Source organism: Moschus berezovskii, chromosome 5 (assembly GCF_049115385.1).
Source record: "Moschus berezovskii isolate FMDL1 chromosome 5, NW_MosBer_1.0, whole genome shotgun sequence".
Taxonomy (NCBI): Eukaryota; Metazoa; Chordata; class Mammalia; order Artiodactyla; family Moschidae; genus Moschus; species Moschus berezovskii.
The window spans coordinates 101851048-101868769 of record NC_142464.1 but is presented as its reverse complement, the minus strand read 5'-3'; the positions used below and the strand labels follow the sequence as shown (position 1 = coordinate 101868769).

General features: G+C 37.0%; 1 protein-coding gene across 5 annotated transcripts in view; it reads left to right on the top strand.

The window, feature by feature from the left end:
- CNOT6L (CCR4-NOT transcription complex subunit 6 like) overlaps positions 1–17722 on the top strand; it is a 125281-nt gene that overhangs the window by 45812 nt on the left and 61747 nt on the right. For 3 of the 5 annotated variants that reach the window (XM_088836411.1, XM_088836409.1, XM_088836410.1), the window contains exons 2-4: positions 6707–6828; positions 11436–11622; positions 13324–13409. In XM_088836411.1, coding sequence (XP_088692537.1) covers positions 6717–6828; positions 11436–11622; positions 13324–13409 — 385 coding nt within the window. In that variant the 5' untranslated portion in view covers positions 6707–6716. Of the gene's footprint in view, positions 1–6706; positions 6829–11435; positions 11623–13323; positions 13410–17722 lie in introns of those variants that run through there. The other 2 variants (XM_088836412.1, XM_088836413.1) reach the window with 2 other exon arrangements.

The window sequence follows — 17722 nt, the reverse complement described above, 5'->3', positions numbered from 1 at the left end:
GAAATTTTGAAGTGCTTTGTAGATTTGTAATTCCAGGTCTTTATTTTTCCTCTTAGAAATTATGTTTTATGTTGTTGCGCTGTTGTTTTCTGGTATGCCACATGTGGGAGAAAATTTCTAGCTATCTAGAAAAGGAGTTATATTTTTATTCTTTCTACTTTTTCCCTGCCCTGTGATAGTACTTTAGTAGACTAACCCTAACACTTACCTTTTACAGAGTAATAAATTATCTTTCTGGAACTCTAAAGTTTTCTTTGGAGTACCATTTAAAAAAGAAGTATAACAATCATTACGGCTATCTCATTTTCATCAAGGAGCTTTATTGTTACATATACTGATGCATTGGGGGATAGATAACTGGTTATGAAGGAGATCCATAAGGATAAACTGACTGGAAATAAAACATGTTGAGTACTAGTATTTTTAAAGACCAGGAAAATCCTTGTTACTACTGTTAGCTCATTATTCAGTTTGTCAGTAAAAATCATAGAAAGAATATGATAATTGGATTAGGAAACCATTTGCTATCATCAGTACTGATGTGTATTATCCTTTTATCTTTGATCAGATTCCCCAATTTTAATTAAGCCATTTTAAACTTGCCATTCTTGTCCTGGGTATGCTACTCTTTAATCCTGTCCTTGTCCATTCTACAGGTTATCATTCATTATTCTCATCTTCTGTGATAAAGATCTTTTATTCTCCTTTTAGCTGTATGTTTCAGCATAGTGACGATAGGGAGAAATCCAATTACCTGATGAGGGGGAAAAAAGTACTAACAAGAAGAAATGAAAAATTCTTTGTGAAATTATTTATAATTAGAATATTTTATAACTTTATTTTTCACATAGTGCCATAAAATGGTATAAGCTACATGAGGGCAAGGGTGCCGTTTGTCTTGTTCACTGTTGAAGTCCTAGTGCTTGATACAGTACATGATGATAGTAGGCCTGCAGTAAATGTTTGTTGAATAAATGTTAAACTGGTCCAAAACAGGAAATTCCAGAAGTCTGAAGGTAATTTTTTCCTTAATGATGGGTGGCTTTACCATTGTAAAACTTGAATTTTGCTTTGTTTTTGTTTAGAGTGGTGACAGATTGGGAGATATGAAGATTTTGAATGGCTCTTTTTGAATATTTCATTATTGTCATCTACAGACTTGAGTTGACTATGTCATTGAAGACAAATGTCACCTGGAGGCCCTTGGTATAGAAGAGGAGTAGGAATGTGGATCATGTTATTTATCTCAAGGTGTCTTCTAAGCTTTTGTGATTGTCATCAATCTTTATTTTTATCAGTATGATTATACTTTATGCAGTGTGATTTTCTGGGAGCTGTTTTTTAAGTATCAGCTGTGAGCTCCTGAGCTCATAGGCAAGGTATAAATTTTGTATGACAGTTGTAATGATTAATACTTGTGTATAGTTAAAAATAGATATTGATGAGGAAATAGAAACTTCCATTCCTGCAGTGCAATGGTTATTTTTCTTTATTAAAAATGGTAAACATAGACATATTTTCTCAGAAAGGAAAGTGGTCTTAATGATTAAGACCAGATGGCAAGGACAGATGTTAGTCAAGGTGGGTATTCAATAAATAACAAATAATGTGTTCCATAACCTTTGGAAATACATGCTGACAGAAGACAGATTTATCTGAGAATATGTAAAATGTAATAAGTCACAGACATCTTGCTCTAAAATGTAAGCAGCGTAGGCTTAATTTTGTCGTCTTTTAACTTTGAGAACTCTACATCTCTGTCTAAGATTGCTTTGCAAACTGCTGTTGAGATGATGACTTAATATGTCTGTGCCTGCAAGTGCCTATCTACTGGTTTATACTTTAGGGTTGGATTCATTGAGTTAGAAGTCTGGTTCACTCTGTAGCACTCTTTTGTGGTTGGAGCGTTCTTTCTTACTCTGAATTCTAAATGAAGTAGTTTAATTTCTGAAACTGTGCTGAACTATAGACTGAGATAAAATGACCTTAAATTTAGAGAAGGTGGTGTGAGGGAATCTGTGGTTTAACACCATGATGACATATCTTTATATGCAGTATAGAGTCTGCTATTTTTTTGTTTTTTTAATAAGCTTCTCCAGATAACCAAAATTAGCAGAAGTTTAGTTCTGGCCTTTAATACTTTGCTCTGATTTGGCTCAGATTATTATTTGGGGGTGGGGGGAGGAGAATGGGGCAGGGAGGAGTCATGGTGCATTATTTTCCTAGTCCCAGATACAAAACCTGAGATTTGGGGTTCCTTGGCAATAGTGTATTTGGTGATAATTCATGTGTATCTTGCAACAACCTATTCATTGAACAGCATGTTATATAGGAATCTTGCATTTTATTTACAGTTTTGGAAATGTAAATTTTTTAGGGCAAAGTACCCCAGTCTTATGTACAGTATTACTTTCAGCCAGAAAAGCACTGGAATACATTTTCCATGAAGTTAATATTTTACAAGTTTACTTGAAGTTTTTGCATGATTTTACAGAAGACTCTGAGAAATAAACTAATGAAAATCTTCACTGTATGTAGTAATTAATCATCATTCAGCAGTGATTTTCTTTCAGGATAATTCATGTAGCAACTAAGAAGTAATCAGGTTCTTTGTTCAGGATTGAAAGTTGCTCTCAGGAATTTTGCACTAGATTCTGAGAAGCCTGTGTTGGTGATATACTAAGATTCAAGGAATGGAGGAGAGAGGATGGCAGGTTCAAAGAAGCTTATGTAGTCAGTATTTGGGGAGCTATGTGGATTATTTTTCATAGTATTGAAATGGGATTGCAGAGTGCAAGTTAAAAAGGCTGTGTTGTGAAGGGACTTTTAGTTTACTCTGTTACATTATCAGGATCCCCTCCCTAGTGTAAATTAGGTTGATGTAATGGGGTTGGGAACTGATGTCAGATATTGCAGAAATTAGAAATTCTTGGGAAAACCAATTGAAAAACCTGTCTTTTCATCAATTTAATAAAGTTAGAGAAAGGAATCAGCTGTTAGATTTTACAAAATAAAACATTTCCTTGGATGAAGTGTGTCTGTCTATCCAATATTTAAGCCTTGGACTGACCTGTATTTTAGACTGTTGAGAAAGCACATTATCAGTGTCACATTTAAAGATTTATTATATTTGAATTATTATTTTATACATTAAGTTATTTTGAAATAGGTTTTTGTAATATGTCTCCAGGATGGAAGACTGATGCTGAGAAACTGAGCGGGAAGATAAAGCTGAATAGGAGGATTCAGTAATGCCAATTTCCTAAATTTGAGCTGAGTTTTTAAGTAGCATGTTTGAAAACCTGATGCTTAGGACAGTAGTGATCACCAAAACTATAGACTCTACTAAATTAGTTAATGCAAATAAGTGTTTTAACTTCAATCAGACTATCTGAATTTAGTTTCATTTTGAAGGATTACATGAGTTTTATTTTTATTGACTTTCTAATCAAATCCAAAAGAGACCTTTGATGTGTAATATAATAGTATTAATTATACTTTGGTTTTTTACATATTATAGACATTGGTAAGCCTTTTATGGATACGATAAACAGATTTTGTAAATAGACTTACTTATAAAAAATTTTTAAATAGAAATATAGTTCTTATATAGTAGCAATTTCAGATATTAGCATTTGTGGGCCAGAAGAGATGATGACTATTAATCTCCTCTCTAGATTTTTTAATTATTTAGGGAAATTGATTAATGACCATTTCATGAGATTAAGTTTTAGAAGAGCATTGACTGTTGATTGGAATAGGTGGGAGAAAGCTGGTAGTTTTTAGGATTATAAAGCACACGATCATTCCACAAATACTTATTAGGTGCCCACTGTGTGATAGGAGTGTTTTGCAGGTGCCTCTGTGGTAAAGAATCTGTCTGCCAGTGCTGGAGATGCGGGTTTGATCCCTAGGTCAGGAAGATCCCCTGGAGTAGGAAAATTGCAACCCACTCCAGTATTCTTGCCTAGGAAATCCCATGGAGAGAGGAGGCTAGCGGGCTACAGTCCATGGATTGCAAAGAGTCAGATACAACTGAGCACACCCACATGTGATAGGAACTGTATAGAGACAAAGAGGTTATGCCTCCATACTCATTATCCCCTTAAGTAACACACTGTCCAGTGGTAGCCATGATTAAAACTGCCAAATTAAGTTGACCTATGCACTGTTTTTTTTTAATTGGAGTATAATTGCTTTACAGTGTTGTGTTGGTTTCTGCTATACAGCAAAGTGAATCAACTATGCATATATCCCCTCCCTCTTGAACCTCCATCCCATTTCCCCCATCCCTCCCCTCTAGGTCATCACAGAGCACTGAGCTGAGCTCCCTGTGCTGTATATATAGCAGGTTCCTACCAGCTATCTATTTTACACATGGTAGTATATATATGTCAGTTCTAATCTCCTGATTTGTCTCACTCTCCTCTTTTCCCCATTGTATCCACCTGTCTGTTCTTTATGATTACGTCGCTTTTCTTCCCCTGCTGTATGTGCATCTATATAATTTTTTGCACTATATTTTATGAAAATGATTTAAAATTAATGAAAGATAATTTGAAAATTTCAGAGTCTTAGTTTTACCCATTGTTATTGTTGATGATGACTTTGTAGCATGTCTTTGGATCTGAATCCATTTGATTTGGTTTGCTTAATCTTGTGTTTTTGTAGAATCTTACATTAGTGTGTAGGAGTACCCACAGAGATACATGTGCCTTATGGTGCATAGTAGAAATTCTAAAAACCTTATTACCTAAAAATGTTACATTCAGAAATATTTTATATAGGCCACATAGGGTAAAAATCAAGTTTTTCCTGTGTGAAAAATGATCATACTCTTTGTGCTGTATGAAGATCCAGGACATTTATGGAAAATAAAACATGTTTAAGTATCACACAGTTATGTGATAAGATTAGAACCAAAGAGCTTAACCAGGTTTGGAAGATAATTACTGTTAACAGATGAAAAAAATCTGGAAAACTTCCTCTTTGCTCCTTTTAGTAAATGGGAAGAAATGACGGTTTTGCCTTCATAAATACTAGAGCAAATTATGGGATGGGAAATTTTGATTGTACTCTCATAAACTAGCTTTGATTTCTTGATACATAATAGAATTCTTCCTGTTTTTCTTTGTTTTCTGTATGTAACAAATTTCATACCATCTGAAAGTAACTCTTCCATTGAGATAGAGGTTCTAAACTATTTGGAAACAGTCCAGTTTTAGACACTTGGTTTTGGTGTCTGTATGTATATCTGTGTGTGTTAAAGTGTGAGCAAAGAAGCAACTATAAATAGTACGCAGATACTGATGCTTTTGAATTGTGGTGTTGGAGAAGACTCTTTAGAGTCCCTTGGACTGCAAGGAAATCCAGCCATTCCATCGTAAAGGACATCAGTCCTGGGTGTTCATTGGAAGGACTGATGTTGAAGCTGAAGCTCCAATACTTTGGCTGCCTGATGCGAAGAGCTGAGTCATTTTAAAAGACCTTGATGCTGAGATTGAGGGCAGGCGGAGAAGGCGACGACAGGGGATGAGATGGTTGGATGGCATCACTGACTCAATGGACATGAGTTTGGGTGGGCTCCGGGAGTTGGTGATGGACAGGGAGGCCTGGTATGCTGCAGTTCATGGGGTCTCAGAGTCAGACACGACTTAGGGAATGAACTGAACTGAACTGATAGCATGCAGGAGTTTAAGACCTCTTGAATGGTTACTTTTATGGCCATTTGTCATCTGATTCATACATTGCACACTTGAGTTTTATGTCTAGTTGGTTGTCACTGATGATTGTTCAGTTATTTTTGCAGTTATATAAAGAAAACTGTATAATACTACTTTCATTAGGGCGGCCATGTAACTTATCATCCAGTTGGACACTTCTGAGAATTACCTTAATAGTGACCTAAGAATAACAGATATAAACCAAGATTGGCCCATGTAAACCAAGATATATGATCTTAATTAAAATGCTTTTGATACAAGTAACAGAAAACACACACTGGTAGTTTAAACAATAAGCAAATAGACTGGCTTGTATATTCAAAAAACCCAGTGCTGAAGAGTGCTCACAGGCGTGGTTTGGTGAGGGCTCTGGCTTTGTTTTTCTGTTTTCTAGTCTCTGACTGCTATGGCTGGCTTCCCTTCTAGTTCTTGAATGATTGTCAAGAGTAGTTGGGGTTATCTTCTTTTTCATGTATGACCAATAGGAGAAAGGAGCTTGCTCTTCCCATAAATGTAAAATTAGTCTTAAGCCTAGTGATTATTAGATATTTCTGAACTAATCTCTGCAACAGGAAGAATATCTTGTGCTTATTGTCTTAGATATGGAATATTTGAATAGCATGAGGCAAGGAGGATAGCATTACCTTGGTTCTCTTAGACCAATCTGAGTCTGTCGAGGAAACTCTCAAAGGGTCAGTCTGTCTTGGAAAGCACAGCAGCTAAATGAAGAAGGGGTGCGATGAGTGTGTGGGAAGCATGACCGTGTCTCATTGTGGCGTCCAGGGTCCCTGCTTCTTTGCATTTTCCTCGAGGCCTCTGTTACCAAATTCCTGCATGCTAGCCTACTTTGCGCGTGTTTTCCTTCTAGTGAGAATTTAGGGGTAGCCTGGTAAGGGGGAAGCAAACTTACCGTCCCATCTCTTTCCCTCTGTTTTGTGTATAAGACTGTAATAATTGGTCATCGTTTTTCTTTTTTCTCACAGACTAATAGGGATGCCAAAGGAAAAATATGATCCTCCAGATCCTCGCAGAATTTATACCATCATGTCAGCAGAGGAGGTAGCCAATGGGAAAAAATCTCACTGGGCAGAATTAGAAATCTCGGGTGAGTGAAATCTGAAACATTTAATCTGGGATATGATCAAAATAATGAAAAAGAGTTGAGTATTACATTTTTGTTGTTGCTATACATTTTTAATTAGATGAATTAATTGAAAAAATACAAGATGCTGAGGTACTTATTAGTGTTCAATTTAACTGTTTTATCTGTGACTAAATGTGTTTGTTCCCATTCTTTCTTTTGAGATTAATACTGTGGGCAACAGGTGGCATCTAGAACTGAAGGCATTGGGAGTGCAGTTTCTAAGTAAAACCTGGTCCTTTGATATAGTACATTTTGTTTTGGCTATCACAGAGTAATCATTTTTTCAAGTTGATATCTTTGCCATCATTCTATCATCCAATTGTTGGCAGAGTAGGAATCCTAGAAGCTATCTGTTTATAAAGTGATAACTATGTTACATGACTTTACATGTTTCAGTTCAGTTCAGTCACTCAGTCGTGTCCGACTCTTTGCGACCCCATGAATCACAGCACGCCAGGCCTCCCTGTCCATCACCAGCTCCCGGAGTTCACACAGATTCATGTCCATCGAGTCGGTGATGCCATCCAGCCATCTCATTCTCTGTCGTCCCCTTCCCCTCCCGCCCCCAATCCCTGCCAGCATCAGAGTCTTTTCCAGTGAGTCAACTTGTTGCATGAGGTGGCCAAAGTATTGGAGTTTCAGCTTTAGCATCAGTCCTTCCAATGAACACCCAGGATTGATCTCCTTTAGAATGGACTGGTTGGATCTCCTTGCAGTCCAAGGGACTCTCAAGAGTCTTCTCCAGCACCACACTTCAAAAGCATCAATTCTTCGGTGATCAGCTTTCTTCACAGTCCAACTCTCACATCCATACATGACCACGGGAAAAACCATAGCCTTGACTAGACGGACCTTGGTTGGCAAAGTAATGTCTCTGCTTTTTAATATACTATCTAGGTTGGTCATAACTTTCCTTCCAAGGAGTAAGTGTCTTTTAATTTCATGGCTGCAATCAGCATCCGCAGTGATTTTGGAGCCCAAAAAAATAAAGTCTGACACTGCTTCCACTGTTTCCCCATCTATTTGCCATGAAGTGATGGGACCAGATGCCATGATCTTTGTTTTCTGAATGTTGAGCTTCAAGCCAACCTTTTCACTCTCCTCTTTCACTTTCATCAAGAGGCTTTTGAGTTCCTCTTCACTTTCTGCCATAAGGGTGGTGTCATCTGCATATCTGAGGTTATTGATATTTCTCCCGGCAATCTTGATTCCAGCTTGTGCTTCTTCCAGCCCAGCGTTCCTCGTGATGTACTCTGCATAGAAGTTAAATAAGCAGGGTGACAATATACAGCCTTGACGTACTCCTTTTCCTATTTGGAACCAGTCTGTTGTTCCATGTCCAGTCCTAACTGTAGCTTCCTGACCTGCATACAGGTTTCTCAAGAGGTAGGTCAGGTGGTCTGGTATTCCCATCTCTTTCAGAATTTTCCACAGTTTATTGTGATCCACACAGTCAAAGGCTTTGGCATAGTCAATGAAGCAGAAATAGATGTTTTTCTGGAACTTTCTTGCTTTCTCCATGATCCAGCGGATGTTGGCAATTTGATCTCTGGTTCCTCTGCCTTTTCTAAAACCTGCTTGAACATCTGGAAGTTCACATATTTAGGATTTGTTAAAATAGAATCTGATTTCTGAAAACTCATAACCCCAGTCTAATAGTGAGAAAAACATCTGACAAACTGAAGGACGTTCCACAGAGTGATTGTCAGGGTCCTGAAAACAAGGAAAGAATGAGAAAGTGTCATGGACAAGAGAAGACTAAAGAGATATGGCAACTAAATGCAAAATGGTATCTTGGATCAAATCTTCTAACAAAAGGTGTAAAAACTGGTGAAATTCAAATAAAGTCTGTAAATTAGTTAATACGAAAGTAGCAATCTTAGTTTCCTAGTTTTGACAAATGTTGTTGTTTTTTGGGCTTCCCTGGTGTCTCAGATGGTAAACAATCTGCCTGCAGTCCAGGAGACCCAGGTTCAGTCCCTGGGTCAAGAAGATCTCCTGGAGAAGGGAACTGACTCCAGTGTTCTGGCCTGGAAAATTCCATGGACAGAGAAGTCTGGCGGGCTACAGCCAATGGGGTCACAAAGAGGTGGACATGACTGAGTAACTAATTTTTTCACTTAATGGGCTTCCCTGGTGGCTCAGATGGTAAAGAATCTGCCTGCAATGCAGGAGACCCGGGTTCTGTCCCTTTAGTTGCTAAGTTGTGTTTGACTCTTTGTGACCCCATGGACTGTAGCCTACCAGGCTTTTCCCAGGCAGGGATTTCCCAGGCAAGAATACTGGAATGGGTTGCCATTTCCTCCTTCAGGGGATCTTCTCCACCCAGGGATTGAACCCGGTCTCCTACATTGGCAGGCGTGTTCTTTACTACTGAACAGTGGTAATATAATATGCTAGTAGTAGGGACTGCAGATGGTGATTGCAGCCATGAAATTAAAAGATGCTTACTCCTTGAAAGGAAAGTTATGACCAACCTAGATAGCATATTTAAAAGCAGAGACATTACTTTGCCAACAAAGGTCCATCTAGTCAAGGCTATGGTTTTTCCAGTGATCGTGTATGGATGTGAGAGTTGGACTGTAAAGAAAGCTGAGTGCCGAAGAATTGATGCTTTTGAACTGTGGTGTTGGAGAAGACTCTTGAGAGTCTATTGGACTGCAAGGAGATCCAACCAGTCCATCCTAAAGGAGATCAGTCCTGGGTATTGATTGGAGGGACTGATGTTGAAGCTGAAACTCCAATACTTTGGCCACCTGATGTGAAGAGTTGACTCATTGAAAAAGACCCTGATGCTGGGAAGGATTGGGGGCAGGAGGAGAAGGGGACAACAGAGGATGAGATGGCTGAATGGCATCACCAACTTGATATACATGGGTTCGGGTAGACTCCGGGAGTTGGTGATGGACAGGTGATTCATGGGGTCGCAAAGAGTCGGACACGACTGAGCAACTGAACTGAGTAGTAGCGATAACTGGCTGAGGGGTATATAGGAACTGTGTTGTCTTGGTAACTTTTCTGTAAATCTAAAATTATTACAAACTTAAAAATTTATTAAAAATAAAAGTATAAGTACAGTTTTTCTTTTATGAATTGATAAAATACCGACTATATATAGAATGTAATTTTTTCTCCAGTAGGCTTTCATTGGAAGAGTTAAACCCACATTAGAGTATAGCAGGAATTTTGTGTATCTTCGATAAAAGGTAACTGGGTGGATAGGTGATTGGTAATTTTAAAATAATGAATATGAGCAAATCCTACTAGGTTAACCCAGGATTTCTGAACTTGGCACTGTTGACACTTCCGGCTAGACAGTTCTTTGTGGTTGGAAGTGGTTGTGTGCACGTCAATGTTCAGCAGCATTCCTGGCCTCTACCCACTAGATAGTGGTAGCACTCCTCTGGTTTTGACAGCCTAAAATGTTTCCAGATTGCTGGAGTCCCAGTGTTGTCTCTGGTTGATAATCCCTTGGTTACTCCTAGCTAAACACTTAAGTGTTTTATTTATTAGAACCTCTAACACTTGAAAACTTTGTTTCCTATTAAAATGCAAAATCCTAGTTAATACTTTAAGCCTGAGTTTAGACAAGGTCAAGGAACCTGTGATAGAAAGAACCCTGGACAGAAGATCTAAATTTGAGTCTACTGCTTGATAGCCATACGAAAAGTAGCACTTCCCTATTAAGATTGTTTTGCCCTCTGTACCTTCCCATTGCTCTTTTAATCAAAATCTTTTACCATTTCACTTTGGTAAAAAGTTTTTAAAGTCTCTTCGTATAAGTTTATTGTTAAGATAATATCACGTTTTGCAGAAGTTGAAACTCTGTGATTTGCTTAGGCTTAATATGGCTAACAAATGGTAGAAATTAGAACTCTGAACCAAGTCTTCCTACTTTTTCCAGTATGTGTTCTACCATAGCTGTCAGATGCTGACTCATTGGAAAAGCTTAATGTGTGACCATTTCCTGGAGTGTGTTGCACTTAATGCAGAATCTTAAACCAGATTTATTAATGTATAATTGAAATATGACAAAGCTGGGGAAGATATCTCCTTTGGGAGTAAAATGATTTTCCTGGTGGCTAATCGAAGATTGGTTCTAAATCATAGCAATTAGTCTTGTCTATTTAAAGTTTGTAGACTAATTCAGGCCCTAGGTATAGATAAACCTTGTACTGTTAATTTTCATAAAGTATGTGAGAAGAGCTTTGTTAGTACCATGACTTAAAAAAAATTCACAACCATTCTACTGCAAAAGCTCAGGTCAGCCCCATGCTTTCTCCTTGAGACATGCGATCACCCTCAATCCAAGGGTCTCCTCATTATGTTGCATCTTATTTTAATACATGGTAGATTCGTGAGAAAGAATGGTTGTCAGACAAAAGTTGCATGGAATTAAAGAAGGACCAGTTGTGTTTGGGAGCAGTACAAAGCATTTAATGCAAAATTAAAATGTCACAGTCCGAGTATCTGTATGCATTTGCGGGTTTTTCTCCCACTTTTTGGTGCTTGTAGCTCAGTCTTTGTCTTGGACCTAGAGTTTAATGAATCAATATTTTGCCTTTTAGGTAGAGTGCGGAGCTTAAGTACATCACTTTGGTCATTGACACACTTGACAGCGCTGCACCTAAATGACAATTACCTTAGTCGCATTCCACCTGATATTGCCAAGCTTCATAATCTGGTTTACCTGGATCTGTCATCCAATAAACTCAGAAGTTTACCAGCAGAACTAGGAAACATGGTGTCTCTCAGGTGAGAAAATATAAATGTGACTCAACTGTATAAAATTGTAAATTTACCAAATACAAATATTATGGGAGGTTACTCATCTATAGTAAGTAGGCTTTCCATGTGTATGTGAAGATTAAATGATATAAATTGTCTAAGCACAGTACTTGAGTTGGCCTCCATAGAATGCTTCTTTTCCTTCCTTCCTTCAAATTTGGAGTTTTCTGGCTGGAAATGTGCATGTATTACCGATTTCTTTTGACAGACTTGATGTGAGATAGGGCTGAAATACTTTATTCTTGCTTTACACTCAGGTGACAAACCTCATCAGAATTATTTGGGGCTAGACTAGTCTAGACTGATCAGAAATAATTGGGAAAATATATTTGCTTATTAGTAAAGCTTTTAGGAACATATTTTACAAGCACGGTATACTTAAACATTAAAAACCTGATAATAAATGGATTTATTTCTAGTCTTTCAGGATTCTTTCAGAAACCATGGTGGGTCAGATGGAAACTGCCTGCAATGTGGGAGACCCGGATTTGATTCTTGGGTCAGGAGAAGGGGATGGCAACTGACTCCAGTATTCTTTCCTGAAGAATTCCACAGCCGAGGAGTCTGGTGGGCTACAGTCCATGGGGGTCTCAAAGAATTGGACACAAATGAGTGACAAACACAGACAAAAACAGGATTCTTTAAGAATTTCTTCATAGGCGAAAATTTTATAGGCATCTTGAAACCTTGTATGTGGTGTCTTTAGTCAGTCAGTCATGTCCGACTCTGTGACTCCATGGACTGTAACCTGCCAGGTTCCTCTGTCCATAGAATTCTCTGAGTGAGAATACTGGGATGGGTTGCTATTTCCTCCTCCAGGGGATCTTTCTGACCCAGGAACTGAGCCCACGTCTCCTATGTCTCCTGCATTGCAGATGGATTCTTTACCCATTGAGGCATGGGGGAACCAATGAAAACAAGATTGCTTTCCTACCTTTTTACTGCTGAGTAGTGATGTTAAAAACTTGCTATGATATGTTTAAACATTTAATATTTAAAAATCTTGTTCTTTACCATCCCTTTACTATATGTTTTTGTTATATTTTTGTTTGGTTTTATACCTTTTAGTCATTAATTAATAACACTGACCATTTATTTTCTCTATAATCTGCCCCAAATTTCACAGTCATAAATTCAGATCTTCATGTGTGCTATCCTGTTTATACTATCCTGTGCTTTATTTTTAATGTTTATATTTTCTGTCAGTGATTGTTATATCTTGAAGTGATTATAGTTGTAATGCTATAAAATTTGAATGGGTTACTGGCTACTGTAGTAAATCCTGAAGTTTATTTAAAAAAATTTTTTTTTTCCTATGATTGAGGCTAGGTTCGAGGATATTTGCTGTCTTTGGATACATAAAATATCTGTCTCTCTTGATTTGTATCTGAGAGGAATTTTGGGTGAGCAAGAAAAGGGAGTGGATTTGAGAGTGATATACAATTCCTATACCTTTAATTTGTGTTAGAGAATGAGTAAATTCATAGAAACACTGTTAATAAATGTGGTAGTTATAACATTTTGGGATGAATATAGAGAAATATGCCTTGATTATAGATATCACTCATGGTATCTGAAAAGGCAGGTTAAGAACAGCAACTGTGGTGTGTTAATAAAGTTCGATATATTAAAATTATTTGTTTATTTTTTTTTTTTTCTTTAAAACAGGGAATTGCTTTTAAATAACAATCTGTTACGGGTTTTGCCTTATGAACTTGGTCGGCTCTTCCAGCTACAAACTCTAGGTTTGAAAGGTGAGTGATTTTTCTTTCTTAAATGATAGCATTGACACTCAGTATTGAAGATTCTAGCCTTTTAAAGGCCATTTTGGTTACAATTAGGTCAGGTTTTAGTATAATTTTGAGAATATAACCATATGTTCCTCTTAAGAGAAAAGTGATTCTTCTTTATCAAATTGAGCTTCAGGATTTCAGCAAGTTCCCATCATTTTAACAAGCTTGTATGGAGGAAAATTTTTTTGATTTTATTTTTAATTTTCTGTAAACCTTTGAATTTTCTTAGAGGAGGTATTTTAAGTTAACACTTAGCACTATAGTTTTTTTTCCCATTAAAAAAAAAATTAAAAACAATGACATAACATAATAAATTATAACCTCAGTCAGAATGTCTGATTTTGATAGAGTAGATAGCGTTAACATATAAGGGAAAAGCATAACAGTAAAAATGCGCTATACATAGTAAGTGTAGTTGTTTGTATATAAACCTATTAATCCATCCTCTGATGGTATCATCTCAGTTTGGGATGAAAGTCATACTCAAATCACATAAATGCTTGTTTTGTGTATTTTTCTCTTCAGCATAGCATAGGAAAAAGGGCTTATTTTGAATGCAGAGTACTAAATGCAGATTTACTGTATTGGTTAAACATTTTTTGTGCTAATAAGGAATGAACATTAGTCAAAGCCTTATAAAATATACACTTTTGTATGTTTTATTTTCCTTCTTCAAAGACTAAGTCTCATGAAAATGTTCTGTTTGTGTTTGCTCAAGTCATACAATGGAGCATTAAGACAGAAGCTCAAATAAGAGTGATAGGATTGCTGACGGTATTTGTTGAATGAAATGAAGAAAGTGGTATTAGGCTTCCTTATACAATTAATCCTTTGTAAATTGGGTCATTATATGAGTGGTCTAACTTGTGATTTCAGTTTCTTTGTAGGATTTTACTGCCTTTTTTTTTAAATCATATATGAAGTAAACAGACAGGGGGATACTTACATTCTAAAATATTTTCTTGAGGATTCACCCAAGGTGTTTGAAATTTAACTGTTGGGACAGTTAAATTTCACTTTATTCTCTATATGTTAAATCTTATTGTTATAGTTGAAACAATTATCCAACTAGAGTTGGAGTGGGGGCTTCTGTTCCTTTCTCTTAATAAGCATGAATGGTTATCATTTTGTGTAATCTTAGATTTCACAAAATATGGAACTCACAATTTCATACTGATTATAATAATTGTATATTTTTTGTCTCCAAGGATAACCATTATTTCTTACTTTCAAGATCAATCAGAAGAGCTGTTTTCCTTCTTCTCATATTGATGGAGAACATGTTAGTGACAAATGAATAATTTGCTATTGAACCCAGTTGGACTTACCCTTTATACTGTGTAACATTCCTGAAAAAGCAAATATTATATATCTTCTGTTTCACGACTCTATTGCATGTTATCTCATGTAGAGATGTGTTCTCAGAAAATTTATACTGTGTATCAACTGAATGAATCATCCTGAATATCTGTTGTCTCTTTAGTCCTTCATTCTTTTTTATTGGTTAAAATGTTAATCTTCCAAACTATAATCTTTGGTTGGCCTTTGATTTTGGAGTTTTGTCTGCTAATTCACATTTGTTAAAATCTCCCTTTAGACTTTCAAGTTAGACACCAGTTCTGCTTTACTCGATGGAACTTAGTTTTCTCTGTGCTCTCAAATAAATTCCTTCTCGGTAAACTTCAGTTTGTTCTATGGTAAATGCCTGTATGCAGCCCTTTCCTCTTCTGTGAAGATTTGTTTTTCTGGCAGTGCTATTTTCTGTTCAGGTAATCAGTATGGAAGAGTAAGGACCTTTTAGAAATGAAAGAAAATCAGAGCCCTTCCAGCCTTCTTTCATAAACTTTAAGATGGTATAAACAGGGTTGGCTTTTTGAAGGAATAAAGTGTCCCTAATGAATGGTAGCTGTATATTCTTTGGGAGGTAAAACTTGAAATAATTCATCATCAGTTTTAATAACCACATAGTGGTATTTTGTGTCTAAAAAAGGGGGAGGGAGTAGAATGGAGCATTTAAAATAGTGTTGTGATATATTTGAAAGAAACAATGAAAATGAATTGCCTCCGAGATTCCATTTTGTCTTCAAACTAGAAAAAGGAGTGCCTTTCTTCCATTTCCTGTCTTCTTCTGAAGCATAGATACTGACATTTTGATAATGATTTTTGATCATCCTGGCTCACCAAGTTAATTTTTAGAAATTCTATTTTGAGACTTGAGTATGAGTAGTGGGTTGGGGATTTTAGGAGTTAGGATACGAAGAAGGCCAATTTAAAAACTACATACATGGCCAGTCCAGTAAGCTTTGGAAATGTTCTGTTAAGTCACTTAAAAGACAAATTCAAACTCTATTAGTTTTATGAAAGAAAAGGTGTAAGTTTTAAATAATTTGAAATTCATGTCCTAAGGTAAAGCAATACTTTCTCTGACATACGGGCCAAAGAGTTCCTCAAGCATTAAACATTCATGTCCCCAAATAGTAAAAAATTTATGACTTCAATAACTGAAAATTTCTACCTTTCTCCCATGAATTGCTTATCACCCTTAAAATATAAAGGAGTGTGACAGTTGATTCTTTTACTATGTGAACTTTTAAATTTGCTAAATTTATCATAATATAAAAAGTAGCATTTAAAAATAATAAAATGAATAACTACATACCCGTTTATCTAACATTCTCAGTACCTTTTTAAAAGTAGCATTTTAAAAATCCAGTTGTCACTCATATAGGAGGCAAGGTACTTACTTCTGTATTATCTAATGAGAGTCTGTAAATCAATAAGTGAAAGGTAATCTATCAGAGAGCATTGTTGTTCAGTCGCTAAGTAGTGTCTGACTGTTTGTGACTCCGTGAACTGCAGCACACCTGGCTTCTCTGTCCTTCACTATCTCCCAGAGTTTGCTCATACTCATGTCCCTTGAGTCAGAGTTGCCATCCAACCATATCATCCCCTGTCACTCCCTTCACCTCTTGCCCTCGATCTCTCCCAGCATTAGAGTCTTTTCCAGAGTCGGCTCTTCACAACAGATGGCTGAAGTTTGGAGCTTCAACATCAGTCCTTCCAGTGTGTTTTCAGGGTTGATTTCCTTTAGGATTGACTGGTTTGATCTCCTTGCTGTCCAAGGGACTCTGAAGAGTCTTCTCTAGCACTACAATTCAAAAGCATCAGTTCTTTGGTGCTCAGCCTTCTTTATGGTCAAGCTCTCACAAACATACATGACTATTGGAAAAATCATAGCTTTGACTATAGGGACCTTTGTTGGCAAAATGATGTCTCTGGCTTTTTAATATGCTAAGTTTGTTATAACTTTTCTTCCAGGGAGTGTCTTTTAATTTTGTGGCTGCAGTCACTGTCTTTAGTGATTTTGGAGCCTAAGAAAATAAAATTTGTCACTATTCTTACTTTTTCCCCATCTGTTTGCCAAGAAGTGATGAGGCCAGATGCCATGATCTTAGTTTCCTGAATGTTGAGTTTTAAGCCAGCTTTGTCACTCTCCTCTTTCACTTTCATCAATAGGCTCTTTAGTTCCTCTTCACTTTGTGCCATTGGAATGGTATTGTCTGCATATCTGAGATTGTCGGTATTTCTCCTGGCAGTCTTGCTTCCAGCTTGTGAATCTCCTAGCCCGACATTTCCCATGAAGTACTCTGCATATAAGTTAAATAAGCAGGATGACAATATACAACCTTGACACACTCCTTCCCTAATTTGGAACCAGTCTGTTGTTCCATGGTTCTAACTGTTGCTTCTTGTCCTGTATACAGGTTTCTCAGGAGACAGGTAAGGTGGTCTGGTATTCCCATGTCTTCACAAGTTTTCCAGTTTTTTGTGATTCACACAAAGACTTCAGCGTAGTCAATGAAGCAGAAGTAGACATTTTTTTAGACGTACTGTTGAAGCCCAGCTTGAAGGATTTGAGCATGATTTTGCTAGCATGTGAAATGAGTTCAGTTGTATGGTAATTTGAACAAGCTATTAAGTTAGCCAGTTGTTGTTTCATGGATAGTGGTAGAAGACATGAGACTCTTGAGTCAGAGACAAAGAACATTATCATTCAAACTACAAGATGGGCCCAGACACACGTTGTGTACACACAGTTTGCATTGCAGTTGAGTAATCCAAGTCCAAAGGTCCAGCACTTTGCATGCAAGCAACAAATATTATCCGGAGAAGGCAATGGCAAGCCACTCCAGTACTCTTGCCTAGAAAACCCCATGGATGGAGGAGCCTGGTGGGCTGCAGTCTGTGGGGTCACTAAGGGTCGGACACAACTG